This window comes from Cylas formicarius, unplaced genomic scaffold (assembly GCF_029955315.1).
Source record: "Cylas formicarius isolate icCylForm1 unplaced genomic scaffold, icCylForm1.1 PGA_scaffold_6__28_contigs__length_40554024, whole genome shotgun sequence".
In the NCBI taxonomy this organism is placed as follows: Eukaryota; Metazoa; Arthropoda; class Insecta; order Coleoptera; family Brentidae; genus Cylas; species Cylas formicarius.
The window spans coordinates 37,366,032-37,380,212 of NW_026844347.1; the positions used below are offsets into that span (position 1 = coordinate 37,366,032).

Genomic DNA, 14,181 nt, shown 5'->3' on the forward strand with positions numbered 1-14,181 from the left:
ACGTGCGATTTTTTAATTTTTCAAAATACTTCACAACCCCCCCAGCCCCCCCATTTTCAATAGGTTCCGTCACGGGGCAAAGCTGCATATATGTGCCAAATATGAAGTCAAGTCGATTGCTTCAAATTTCGGACACTTATCGTGTTTCATAGCAAGGTCCAAAAAACAGTCGAAAATCGCGTAAAAAAGCAGGATACAGGCGTCGAATCAAGGCCATTTCATATAAGCTTATGTGGAGAGTTAAAAGGAGGCAATTTTCAATTTTGTAGCTCCAACCGTTCGAAAGTTATTCAGGAAAAACCAAAAGACGAGAACGGAGAACCGGAGAACGAACAGACAAAAAAAAATTTTTTTTTCGACGGTCATCATTTCTGTACCAACGCCGATCCCGTAGGACCTACAATTACCGTGATATAAAATTTCCGAAGTCTGTAAGAAAAATTATTGCAAAGTTTTTAAAGAGCAACACTCAGATCTAATTTGGCGTATAATCTGCGAGGCTTATTAAGTTGATAGTGTTTTAACCCTAGAAGATCTGCTTAAAAAAGTACTGACAGACTTAAACATTAGTTGCGCCAAAGAGTCGTTGCGTACTTCTTTAATTAGGTGATGACAGTAGCGATAGTGACGATTTTGTAAGTGACTGATACTTTATTATTATTATATTTAATATTGTGTATATTAACGAGGGTATATTAATGGTGCTATGTAGAAATGTAATGAAAAATTTTTTTATGTACATGTTTCAAGAGCTGTTCGGCGAAAAAGATTGAAAAGTTTGCTAAATGCCTAGGACGGTCCTGGAATAGTCACGGGTAACAGTCTGCCCGGCAAGGTGTTGCGGTTTTGTAGTAATAAGCAGTAGGCAAAGTTAATCATGGGGTAGATTGTAAAAACACTATATTTCTGGTCGAAGTATAGATATGGCCGTCGGTCAGCCCGTATTTTAGAAAAACCAAATATGTCTTCTCCTATCTGCGATAAAATGATGAAATGATGATATAGACTCGTTCCAGTCAACTAAAAGAAACACAACACGAACCCCCCAATCTACATAATATTAAGAGCAATGACGCTGATATCGCAAACTCGAGCGGCCGATAAGATCATAAACGGTGAATTAGGGGTGCCATTAGCATATTGAATCCGGTGGGGCCATACGGCGAGGGATGGTTAACAGATTGACTCCCGATCTCTGCGAGAGGGTGCCGGGCATGATTTACGTACCTTACCCCTGGTTTATTATTAAAGCTGACGTTTTCCATCCACTCTAACGCAGGATAATTGCTAGGCGCTACACCGTCACGATCCAAGGGAGCGATGACTTTATAATAAGGATACCCGACATTTTGTTCGTAAAGGCTCATATGCCACTCCGAGATGTCGAAAGATCTCAGCCCATGATAACTGGCCGTGGTTCTTTAGGGAAACTAAGAAAGGCGAGGTGTTAATCCAAATGGAAATGGATTGGAATTGAATCGTTTGATCCAGGGCAATAGTAGCAGAAATCCTAAGAGATTGTCTAACGTCCATTATCTTTATTTCTTGTTAATTTCGAAAATCGATGAAATCGAATACTTAATTCGACTGCGAATAGGAGCACAGAAAACAGTGTTCAAAGAATATTCCGGTCCCAAAATTGATCCTTGGGGCACCCCATTGCAATGTATGTACTGCCTTCAGATATGACCCGAGCAAGGACAGCTCGTTACACAATCGAACGCTGCTCGCATACACAGCTATTTTCATCGATTATTTCTAGATACATAGATTGAATTATTTTTAGAAATTATTTTTAAATTATTTAATAACTGATCTAAGTGAAGCATAGATGATTAGCAGCCAAATCAGCATCTGTCATGAGGTCGCTAGTTTTGAACACTCCTTTAAATGGAGTTTTCACTTTGTGTGTCAAATTAAGCGGACTATTTGCCTTTTTTATGGTTTACCTTAAGGACTAATGCGCGGGTTTAAACTTTAAAGCGCCATCTTTGGGCGCCAGGCGCATTTAGCAAGATTACACCTGGCACCAATGAATAAGGGTTTTCGGTTTGTTATTGAATATAAATCATAAACCAACCAACTACATTCATCACTTCAATTTAGTTTGAACACGATCCGTTAGGTGTCGCTCCGGACCTGCAACTGGCTATCGAATGACGCGTGGTAAAACATATGTAGTTAATACGTTTTAGTATGGAACGTCTTGATTCCACAAACGTTTTATCAGCACAAATATTTTTTAAGTCGCGTGAATCGGCTTTTAAGAGACAACAACGGAAAGTCGCGGCTTCAGTCGCAGTTCGGGCATGAAAAAATCACCTTTCGACAGAAAATGGAACACAAAACAAGTATCTACACGTTCATCGCTGGCATTTCAGGTAAAATATTTCTCCAGCGATCCAAACTCATAAGTCTAATTTGAGATAAATCCCGATCTCTGAATCTAAATTCTCTTGGTCGTTGTTGAAGCATTTTTGAAGCAGCTAATGTTCCTTGTAGCACCTCGGTTAAAAGCTGAAAACTAAGTGGTTTAGTTACAAAAGTTAATCGAAAAAAGACCGTGTTTCCCTGAGTTCTTAACTTGCTTCGTGTTGGAGATACGGGGTGTCAAAATTTATAAGTGAAATCATGGTTTTATGAAGATTTGGTCGTTTTGTTTTGTTCTTTCGTATCAATAGTTTCGCCATCAAGAAAAAGCACGTTCCTGACCTTTCAGAAGTCGCTTTTTCACTAATTTGTCAAACTCTTCAAAAATACTTCAAAATGCCTTTGGTCCTATTTATTATTTAGTTTTATTAAATTTGTCAAAGTAACCCGTATGCATTACCAATTAACAATGCGTTATTAAAATTCTGACATCTTCTATATCTACTTTTTGACCCACCCTGTATATTTTCTGTTTTACTGCACAAAATGAGCCACAAAAAATTATGATGGTTTTAATCAAGTACTTGATTGTTCAAAATAATTTAATTATTTTATATTTTTCTCTGTCAAAACTGAGTGTCAAATTGTAGCTATTAATCTACCACCACATTAACAAAAAAGCCTTTTATTCTGTTGAAGATTCAGCCAAATTCCTAACTTTTTGATTCAAAAATCACATAATATTTTTTTATCGTTTTTTTTTCTGTTTCATCCTTGATACGTATCTTAGTATGTATATATTTGTGTAATGTAAAAAGCCTGGTTAATTTATTTATTTATTTAAACTTAGTATTGAACTCAAAAAAAAGATCCGACTTCTTAAAGTCGCTGGCAATTTAGTTATTACTAACAGGGCTATTAAAATCAAAATCTAAAAAAAATGTTCAGATTAATAATTAATTTTAACTTTAACATTAAACGAAACACAAAACGAATTCGACGTAACCTAGAATACAACATTGTCGTCTGAATCGAGACTTCTCAACTTCAAAATAAAAACGCCCGAGTTAAATATAAAATGTAATGTTGTGAAGGTGCAAATACATAAGTCGCATAGATAATCAAATACAAAATCAGCCAGTGTAAACTCGCGTTTACGTTTGTTTAACCAAAACAAAAGAAAAAAAACGTTTCGTCAGTCGTAACGAGTTTTTAACTTCCAAAACCGCTGATTTAGCTGTTAATGCGGAAATCCTCGGCAAACCTGACACGATAAGTCAATAACGGCCGCCATAACGGCCATTGTTGATTGTTATCTTCAAATTCGACAAAAACATTTGCCGCCTAGAAACTAGATCACTACGCGACTGAAGGTTCAAATTGAAATATGCGAACCCAGTGAACGGAGTGTATTTTATCAAAGCAACAACAACCACTATAAAAAAAAATCTAATTCTTTTACTGTTCTAAGTGTCTATGACCACCATTTTGTTCAACACATTTCTCGTAAAACATTATGCTCTTATGAGTGAAAATCCCCAATATAAATGAAAAAAAAAATTGAAAATATACTCCAAATTTTTTTTAACATTAATGTTATTTTAAATTAATCCAGAATTATTTTTTTACAACTCAATTTTGAATGAATATAAATGAAAGAAAGTGGTAATAAAAGTTATTTTATTCATAGATCACACATTGATAGTAAATGATTGATTGTAAATCCGAAGCATAAAAATCTCACAATGACAAAATGTTATTATAAAAAAAAATGTATAATCCAGCTAATAATTCAACAATACTTGCGCAACATACAATTAGTAAATTAACAAACTGCTTTCCGGGTATTCATTTTGGCCTCTGGACTTTTTGATAAATCCATATAATTATTTGAGCCCTTGCTGTGGTGTTTCATAGAAGTTTTTTACAGCATACTTTTGAATAATAATCAACGTTACGCGACAGCAGGGCATCAAAGATAAAGGAAAAATTTTCATGCAACGGCCATACTACGCTGATACACCAGATCCCGTCCGATCTCTGAAGTTAAGCAGCGTCGGGCGCGGTTAGTACTTGGATGGGTGACCGCTTGGGAACACCGCGTGCCGTTGTATTTTTTTATTATTTCTTACGCAAGTTCCATTTTATAAGCTTCAAAAAAAAATAAATTTTACATGCAACGGCCATACCACGCTGAGACACCAGATCCCGTATATGTTTATTGTATATAATGTAAATATGGCTTTGACGATGTAGTAGACTGTAAATAAATAAAGACTGAAATGAAACGAGATCCCGTCCGATCTCTGAAGTTAAGCAGCGTCGGGCGCGGTTAGTACTTGGATGGGTGACCGCTGGGAACACCGCGTGCCGTTGTATTTTTTTTATTATTTCTTACGCAAGTTTCATTTTATAAGCTTCAAAAAAATTAAATTTTACATGCAACGGCCATACTACGCTGATACACCAGATCCCGTCCGATCTCTGAAGTTAAGCAGCGTCGGGCGCGGTTAGTACTTGGATGGGTGACCGCTTGGGAACACCGCGTGCTGTTGTATTTTTTTATTATTTCTTACGCAAGTTCCATTTTATAAGCTTCAAAAAAAAATAAATTTTACATGCAACGGCCATACCACGCTGATACACCAGATCCCGTATATGTTTATTGTATATAATGTAAATATGGCTTTGACGATGTAGTAGACTGTAAATAAATAAAGACTGTTTGAAATGAAATGAGATCCCGTCCGATCTCTGAAGTTAAGCAGCGTCGGGCGCGGTTAGTACTTGGATGTGTGACCGCTTGGGAACACCGCGTGCCGTTGTATTTTTTTTATTATTTCTTACGCAAGTTCCATTTTATAAGCTTCAAAAAAATTAAATTTTACATGCAACGGCCATACTACGCTGATACACCAGATCCCGTCCGATCTCTGAAGTTAAGCGGCGTCGGGCGCGGTTGGTTAGTACTTGGATGGGTGACCGCTTGGGAACACCGCGTGCCGTTGTATTTTTTTTTCATTTTTAATTATAGTTCTTCTAATCTTTAAAAAAAAAACAAAGCCGTATTTAAATGTAAAACTCGGCAGGGGTCTCCAAATTCTTTTCCATCTTCGCCCCCTCCTCCCATTTTACAGAAATGGAAAATAAAAATCAAGGGCCAAAAGACAGAACAAATTATCGTGATAAGAAGAATAACTGAAAACAAAATCGTCCAAAGGTTGGTCATAGACGAAAGCGCAATTAATCTAAAAAATAAAACTACCACCTTGGCATCGTCCTCGATCCCTGGCTCTCTTTTATAGAGCACGTCACCTCCAGAATCCAAAAAACATGGGCAGCAAATCAAAAATTATACCCCTTAATTTATCACAGTTTCCCTCTAAGCATCCCTAACAAAATTTTTGGCTAACGAAAGATGATACGCATGTATATGCACGCACGCAAGATTGCTTTTTTTCCAGAACATGTATAAATGGATCCGGATGTGAAGACAGGAAAGGTAATTTTCATTCTTCTTGGAAATTAGTAAATTTCGAAAAACAGAATTTGTTTCCGTATGGATTAGTTTGAAAACAATCAATAAAACAAAGACGGCTGAGAAATTTTGGAGGATATATGAGAAAATGTTCAAGCTTCATCTAAATGTACGGAATTCAGGTGTTTCCGTTTGCAAATTTTTTTTTTGGATACTTTCGAAATATCTAGAGGAAGATTATGGCGTGTCTTAAATGATAAAACTCCAGGAACGGATGGTCATGGCGAGTTCAATTTAATATGATGGATTTACTATCCTATATGCCACCAATTTTACACAAATACTTTATATTCCTACATGTTAAAAAATAAATTACTTAGTTTCAGTGCTTGAATAAAATGTTAATTTCTAATAAAACATTTTCCTTGATGATTTAAGTCATGCAGTTAATTTTGAAGATGGTATAAGTAGTTTCAATCTTTCAAAATCACATTTTTTGGTCTGGTTGAAAGGATAAAAGGGACAGGTAAACAATACAAGATAACCACCACCTTAAACGAATTTATGAATAAATAATTGAATACGTAAATAAATAAATAAGTAAATGGCGAAATTTTAAAGCCGCGAATGATTTGCAAAAAATATTTGAATATCCGATAAATGGGGAAGTGAGAGTCGGTTGTTATTTCAGTGAATTTTTTATCTCTCGGGACTGGATTCGTATACGGGTGGTCCTCGCCAATGTTGCCCAAACTTAACGGTCAAGTCGATCCGGAATACAACCCCCTGCCTTCTCCCGCCACGCTCGAACAACAAACCTGGATGACTTCGTTGTCGAGGTAAATTTAAGGGCTCCGTTTTTCGGCAATTCCTTGGTCGTCAAATGTTGTTTGTTAGTCGTTGTTTTTGCCTAGCCTGGGGGCACTTTGCGGTCCCTTCCTCACGGCGTACATTTCCGAAGAGATCGGCAGGAAAAAGACCCTTTTGCTGTTCGCTCTGCCCTGCATAGCGGCTCACGTGATCATCGTATTCGCTTCTAGCGTCGAGGAGTTTTACGTCGCTAGGTTGTTGATGGGGGTGAGTGTTTATTATATTACTTTACTTTATTAACAATAAAAACCAATCGTATTTGCATTGTAAATGTAAAGTCTGTTGATAGATATAAGTGACCTACTGATACGAATTAAGGAAAGACCCGGGCAAGCTGTAAGAATGAAATATGGCCCAACAGGTCCTTACTTTGCTTAGAATTTAGGTATTTGGGGTTTTGTTAGGAAAGATACTAAACAATATTTATTTATTTATATATGTATTTACGTTTAAATCTAAAATAAAATTATAAATTATTTTTATTACCTACTTAACTTACTTAAAATTATTCACATAATATCACTATCGCTATCATCGCCTGTTCTAATTATTATTTGTTCTATATTATTTGCAATATGGATATTTTTGTCTTGTGTTTAAATTGGGCGCTAAACGAGCCCCTAAATCTAGCCAATCAGTTTCGATCGTCTCCGACCATGTACTTTTACTACTTCGTGGCTTTTTAGTAATTATAATATACAGGAATAGAAAAATCAGCTATATTGCAAAACTACATAAGAAAAATAATTGTATCTCTTTTTTTAAGTCAGCAGTCGGATATGATTATTTGGCAAATAAAAGATTGAACTTATGAAACATAAACATATACTATACTGCAGTGCAGGAATTCCTACAAAACTCTGTTTTGTGACCTGCTATTGAAAACATAAGTAAACTTAATCGTATCGACAGTTTCATTTAATAGGTGATTTTCCGCAAATATTTTGGCTGTTAAATCGAGTGTCATCCGACTGTCTTACTTGTGGTTCTACTTAGCTATCTACAAGATTTGTTTATAGATCACTGTGCTAATAATGGCAGCGATAATTAGTGAAAATTCGTTCTTTTATTTATTTATTTATTAGTTACATTAAATAGGAAATACAATGTAGAAAAAAAAACAAGTCTACAAACAGTTCTTCTTCCTCTGGGGATGCTATATGTGAGAGATAATTTATATATTTGTTTTATACGTTTTCTATACGTTCACTTAACGGTAATTTTTGATAGTAGTGAAAACTACTGGAATCTCTCTCGGAAATTTATATCATTTTAGGTGCAAAGAATCAATGCAATAAATTTTTTAACTATTCACTACTATATTCGGTTTCAGTAGATAAGCCGCGGTGGTTCTACGTATAATATAAAGCTTATCTTTCTGAAATACATTCGGGTAGTATTTTAAATGTCGGTCTTTTGTGATGTTTGACGACATGATAATCGTATTCAACGTGTTGAAGCTGACGGCATGATTTTTATGATTTTAAACTTTGCAAATTGTCTCTCTCAAGTTTTTACATTAATTTTCCTGTTTTCAGCTCACCGTAGGTTGCGTTTACACCGTAGTCCCATTATATGCGGCGGAAATCTCCGAAAACCACAACCGGGGCCTTATAAACCTCCTTATGTTTTTTCTCTACGCGATCGGCCATTTTGCGGCGGTCGCCATCGGTCCCTACGTCACCGTCCAACACTTCAGCGTCTATTCGTTGGTACCTCTCGTCTCCTTCCTCATCGTATTCGGTTTCTTCAGCCCGGAAACGCCGTACTACTTTATGCTGCGTAATAAACCGGAAGAAGCGGAGAAAAGCCTCAAACTGCTACGCGGCGGCGGCAACATCGAGAAGGAGCTGAAGGAAATCCACGAACAGGTGGAACACACCAAAGACATGGGTCTATTCCGGAGCTGCAATAGTCTGTTCACGTCCAAGCATTCGATCAAAGCGCTGACTTGGTCGTTGCTGCTGATGAGCTTCCAACAGCTGAGCGGCTACATTTACGTCGCTTCTTACACCCAGACCATTTTCGACTTGGCTCATATATCGTTTCCCAATGAGATCGCCGTCATCCTCGTTTTTTTCATTCAGATAATCTTCGTTCTGGCGGCTTTCCTCGTTATAGACAGATTGCCTCGTCGACTGCTCGCCGTGCTCAGCTTATCAACCACCATGATCTTGGCGCTCAGCATGGGGACCTATTTCTATTTGCTCCAACGAAACGTCGACCTCCAAGCCGTCTCGTGGCTACCTATGGTACTATTCGTGTTTTACGTCGCTTCGTACAACATCGGAATTGGACCGATAGCTTACATCATACCGGGTGAAATATTCGATCCCCACGTCAAGTCGATCGGCATCACGTTGGTTACGGTGCTGGCGTTCGGGTGGCAATTTTTCAGTACGGTCCTGTTGCCCAATTTTGCCGAAAAGTACGGCAACGAGACCCCCTTTTGGGTGTTTTCGGCGTCCGCTTTCGTGTCCGTGTTTTTCATATACGGCTGCCTGCCGGAGACCAAGGGGAAGAGTTTCTTGGAGATCCAATCTTTTCTGAGAGCCAAGACCAATTAGAAGAAGAACGAGTATCTAGGTTAGGTATGGGGAGTCTGCGGATTTGAAGATGTAACTCTTTCGCACCGTGTGCGGAAACTATTAAACAATAAATGCTGCGTTGTTGCTTTTGTATTTCATTTTTAAACCAGCGATGGAATTAGACTGCTCCTGTCATTATTATTTCCTAAATTCAAGGAAAAAGTTACGCAATTACAGAATTTTTGCTCTATTTTATGTTTCAGTTAGATACTTTTATCGTCTGCTTTTTGTTGACATTTCTCAGTTAGCTTGCTTGCGCAAAATATGGAGACAACACAATGAACCAGAAGCTGATAAATTCTGTAATTAGTCAAAATTATTTTTCAAAAATATTTTAGAAAATATGCCAAAAGTGTATTTTTATAATAATAATATTTCCGTAATACTTTATGGATATTTTAAGGTAAAAAAAAATCATGTTTTTGGCGCTATATCTCCCAATGACTTTTGAAAAGAAACTTAAAATTGAGATATCGATATATTTCTCAGTTTGTTTGCACTCTTTGCAAACAGATATTTGATAGATTGTTTGATTGAATATATTATGATTCACACTGTCTGTTAAAGTGGAATTTTTGTGGGTATCTTTTTTATCCAATCAAAGACAAACCTAAAAAATTTGAAAAGAACGACTTTTAAGATGGTATGACCAAAAAATGATGAAGTATTTTCTTCTATTTTAAAAACGTGGGAATATATCGAAAATCGGGAAAACTGTAACGTGGAGTTCAACAGCAAGTAAGTAATCTAACCAAGTATTCTAATCCCGTAACAGTTTTTATTCGGTTGACGGTTTGTGGTCACATTACATTATTGCAAATATAAATAATGTGCTCACAAAAAAAAGAGACAACGTCGAACGACTTAAAAGTTAGCGGCGGACTTTCGAGTTATAGGTTACAGCAAACGTGAGTACTAATATTTATAAGATTTACTGCTGAGCGCGAACTTTGCACTTAAAAACTCAAAGAACGAGCGCGAACTAAGACGAAACTTTTGAATTATGCGAAAACGTCAACATCGCATAACGCGGGAAAATTTACGTGGAAGTTTTCGGGAGCCGGTGTAGATCCCAAAACGGATTAAATTTATGCTATTAGTTGTGGTTAATAACGATTAAGAGCGCTCCCTGCGGTCTCTCAAAAAACAACGCACACATACCATAAAACCCTCTTTTTTCTACTATTCTTGTTAAAGTCTATTCAGGACACTAGTCAATTGCCGACATCCGTCGAGGATATTTGACATTTTTATTTAGATATGTATTCACATGCATTTCCTGTTGCTCACTGATGAACTAATTTACTACCATATCACTTATTACCAATGCACTTTGACCAATACGAAAAAGAAAACCGCTTGCCCCTGAAGCCATCCGGGACCTATTCAGCCTCAAACCGGAATGAATAGCAAAAACAGTTAGCCGGAAACACTTATACTTTTAGCATCTATCGAGGATTTTTGAGATTTTGATCACAGACCTAAACGTATTCAAAGGATTTTCCTGTCGATTACTGGTGGACTCATGAACTATCATATCACTTATTTCCAATGCACTTTGACCAATAGGAAAAAGAAAACGGCTTCCCCCTAAAGCCATTCGGGACTGTTCGGACCTATTCGGCCTCAAACCGGCGTGAATGGCAAAAACAGTTAGCCAGCAACACTTATACTTTTAGCATTTGCTGAGGATTTTTGACGTTTTGGTCACAGACCGACACGTATTAAAAGGATTTGGAATGGAAAAAACAGATGGGTAAATATTTATTCTTTAAATCATTCACAAAACCCAAAACCATCATTCAAACTGATATCACACAGACAACAACACACGTTACTTTACTATTTACTTATAACATCTGTAGGAACTAAAGGAGATACTTCATCTTAATGTTCTATAATCCGTTTTATAAAAATAAATAGGAAAGGATGCAGTTTTCATAGCTTAATGATTCAAATAAAATGTGAACCATACACGGATGGATACAAATTGGATAATAGATTTTTTCCATTCTCCAAATATTTATCTAAAATTAAGTTTCAATTGTTTTTCGACTAAGAATCTTTTTCTTCTCTTTCGAAAGAAAGAGAAATTAATTAAAATACAGTAAATAATAATTAATTTTCTTGGGTTCAAATCGCTTCGAAAACAAAATTTCGCAATCAAATAACAAATTTGGCATTTTTTACAAAATGACGCCAGATAAAACTCTTAAATTTCGAAGCAAAAAGTGTGTGGGTGGAAAACTTTCTAAAGAAGGTATAACAATGTTAGTAGCTGCCAATATTAGTTGGGTGAGAAAAGAGAAAGCTAGTCGTGATTGGGAAATCAACATCAACATAAAGCATTTGTCGGTCATTTACAAGGCAAACAAGTCTGCTTGCATGACATCGCAAATTTTTGAAGAAGAGATACGGAAATGGGAAGCAGAATTAAAGGGGAGGAGAATATTACTTCTCTTAGATAACTGCCCTGCACATCCCCATATTCCAAATCTACGGAATATTGAATTGGCATTTCTTCCAGTTGAAACAACAATAAAGTTTACAAGTGAGGAGTTGCAAGATTTTATGATGATAGATCAGTATTTGCCTACAACAGCGCAAGACAAGCTGAGGAAGAGCACCAAGAAGAAGACGAAGATAAAGAAGTTGATCTGGGACCACCACCAACAACAACAACAAGCCCTATATTCAGTTAAGTTGCTAGAGAATTTTTTTATGTGTCATGGGGAAGAAGCCCCTCTCGAAGAAACGGTGAAAATACAAGGCAAAGTACGAGATGCGTATTGGCATACTAAAAAAATTCAAAAAAAAAATCACCGATTATTTGAAACATGAAATGAAGTTCTTAAATAATTATATAAAATGAATACTTGACAAAACAACTCAATAATTTATAAAAAGTACTTTATTAATAATTTCTCTTGATCCGCCCCGTCTACCAAGCGCGCCTACGTAAAGTTATTTGGGGCTCTGCTGCCTAATTCCAAAAATGAGAGAAAATTTAATTGGGGAATTACAAAAAATATGCCGCCGAAATCGAAAGTCGATATCAAAACTCGGCTGGGATGGGGCTAAAAATCCATCGGATCCAATTAACCGTTGTCGTTCGCAGACCCGAAAAAATTCAAAACGTCGCTTTTTTTTGGACATTTACAATATAACGAATTCGATAGGAACGGAAAATGTTGAACAGGCTATTAACAGTGGAATAAATGGATCGTTGCGAATGACACGCAGTTTTTGACGAAATGTTTAAACGGAATCGTGCTTTAGCCGCTTGGGCCTCGCGGTAAAAATGTTTACTGTACCTAATTTTTAGGCATATTTTTTATTCTGGGTCGAGATCGAAAATGTCAATGTCGTTATAGAATTTACGCTAGAAATATTCCAAGACCAGACGCATTTTGCCCAATAGATGCAGAATCAACGATTCAGTCATAAAGAATCGACTGCGACGACTATGAAACAGATGTAAATAGATTATAACACCAAAATTAAACATTTTTAACTTTTGTAAAATTGCCAGTATCATCGTTTTCAACGAAAATCTTAACAGTTATCACATCTTTGATCTGTTTATCCTTGTTCCACGTCAGAGCAAGCCTCATCAACCGTTTTCACATTCCCAATAGTGTATCCGGTGTTGTTAAATGGCACAGAAAGTTTTTCCAATTTTTCTTTACGAATGTTTGTGTACTTCTCTTTATGTATTTCTCTTTTCCAATGTTTCGGTGCTGGTTTCTCAGTTTTCTCATTTTTAAATGGAGTAGATGTTAGCACTTGGCTTTTTTGAGCAAGTCCTTTTCTTGAAACCATTCTACTGTGTCTCCCACTTAAGAACTGTATACCCTTTTATATGGTTCTATTTTGACCGATAGGTCTCTGAAAAATGTACTGAAACCTTGTTTTGCTTATTGCTTCGACTTAAAGTCATGGGCAACTGAGACTATTTCAACAAAAGATAGAAAAGAAGCAAGTACTATTAGGGATTTCTTTCAAAATAAATTAGCAACTAATTCTTGTGATGGAGTACTCAATTAATTTTTTCTGTAATAATACTTCTTTCTAATTAAAGCGACGAATTAAAATTTCCAAAAATATAAAGATTTATTATAAAGCGCAAAAAATGTTTAACCAAATTAATAATAATAATAATAATATTAATAATACTCGAACATGGCAGAGCTGTACTATACTGGGATAGACCTATTACAACGGATGGAACAGTGGACTACAATAAACCCGATATCGTTCTTATAGACAAAGAAAAGAAAAATGCCCTCATGATTGATATCGCTGTTCCACTCTCCCACAATATCAGTAAAACTGAAGCAAAAAAAATACAAAAATACGAAAATTAGGCGGTGAAACTGAAAAATATTTGGCAGCTCAATAAGGTGTTTGTAATTTCGGCGGAGGGAATTGTCACCAAAAACTTATCCAAAAATTTAAAAGACATCGGACTTCCACCGAACATCGTGGAGTACCGACAGAAGGCTGTCATACAACAGACATGCCACATTGTTCGTAAGTTTCTGAATTGAGTGGGAGGAATTGAACAGTTTTCTAGCCAGTTCAGAGAGCCCGCATCAAACAAAGCCTCGGGTGAAAACAGGCCAGTGAGAGCTGAGATGTAACCGTATAATAATGATAATAATAATAATAATAATAATAATAATAATAATAATAATAATAATAATAATAACGAAATATTACTCTGGTGGACATTTCCGTACCTTCCCCCACTAACATTGACAAGAAAAATCAGGAGAAAGTTGACAAATACATGTTGCTAGCTGAGGACATGAAGCAGACCTGGGGTGCAAGGACGATCAAGACTATTCCCATTATAATTGGAGTGACGGGCGA

The 14,181-nt window shown here is 36.4% G+C and overlaps 1 protein-coding gene, 2 non-coding genes and 1 pseudogene across 3 annotated transcripts; all 4 read left to right on the forward strand.

The window, feature by feature from the left end:
- Positions 1–2,226: 2,226 nt before the first annotated feature.
- On the forward strand, positions 2,227–9,378 carry LOC132703315 (facilitated trehalose transporter Tret1-like). The gene is made up of 4 exons (XM_060672487.1): positions 2,227–2,381; positions 6,540–6,687; positions 6,763–6,925; positions 8,257–9,378. The coding sequence occupies exons 1-4, from the start codon at positions 2,336–2,338 to the stop codon at positions 9,283–9,285; spliced, it is 1,386 nt and encodes a 461-aa protein (XP_060528470.1). The 5' UTR covers positions 2,227–2,335; the 3' UTR covers positions 9,286–9,378.
- Positions 4,367–4,484, forward strand: LOC132704227 (5S ribosomal RNA). The gene has a single exon (XR_009619248.1). It is a non-coding gene; the product is annotated as a 5S ribosomal RNA (ribosomal RNA).
- Positions 4,811–4,928, forward strand: LOC132704228 (5S ribosomal RNA). Its single transcript, XR_009619249.1, has one exon. It is a non-coding gene; the product is annotated as a 5S ribosomal RNA (ribosomal RNA).
- Positions 5,260–5,381, forward strand: LOC132704229 (5S ribosomal RNA; annotated as a pseudogene).
- Positions 9,379–14,181: the final 4,803 nt, after the last annotated feature.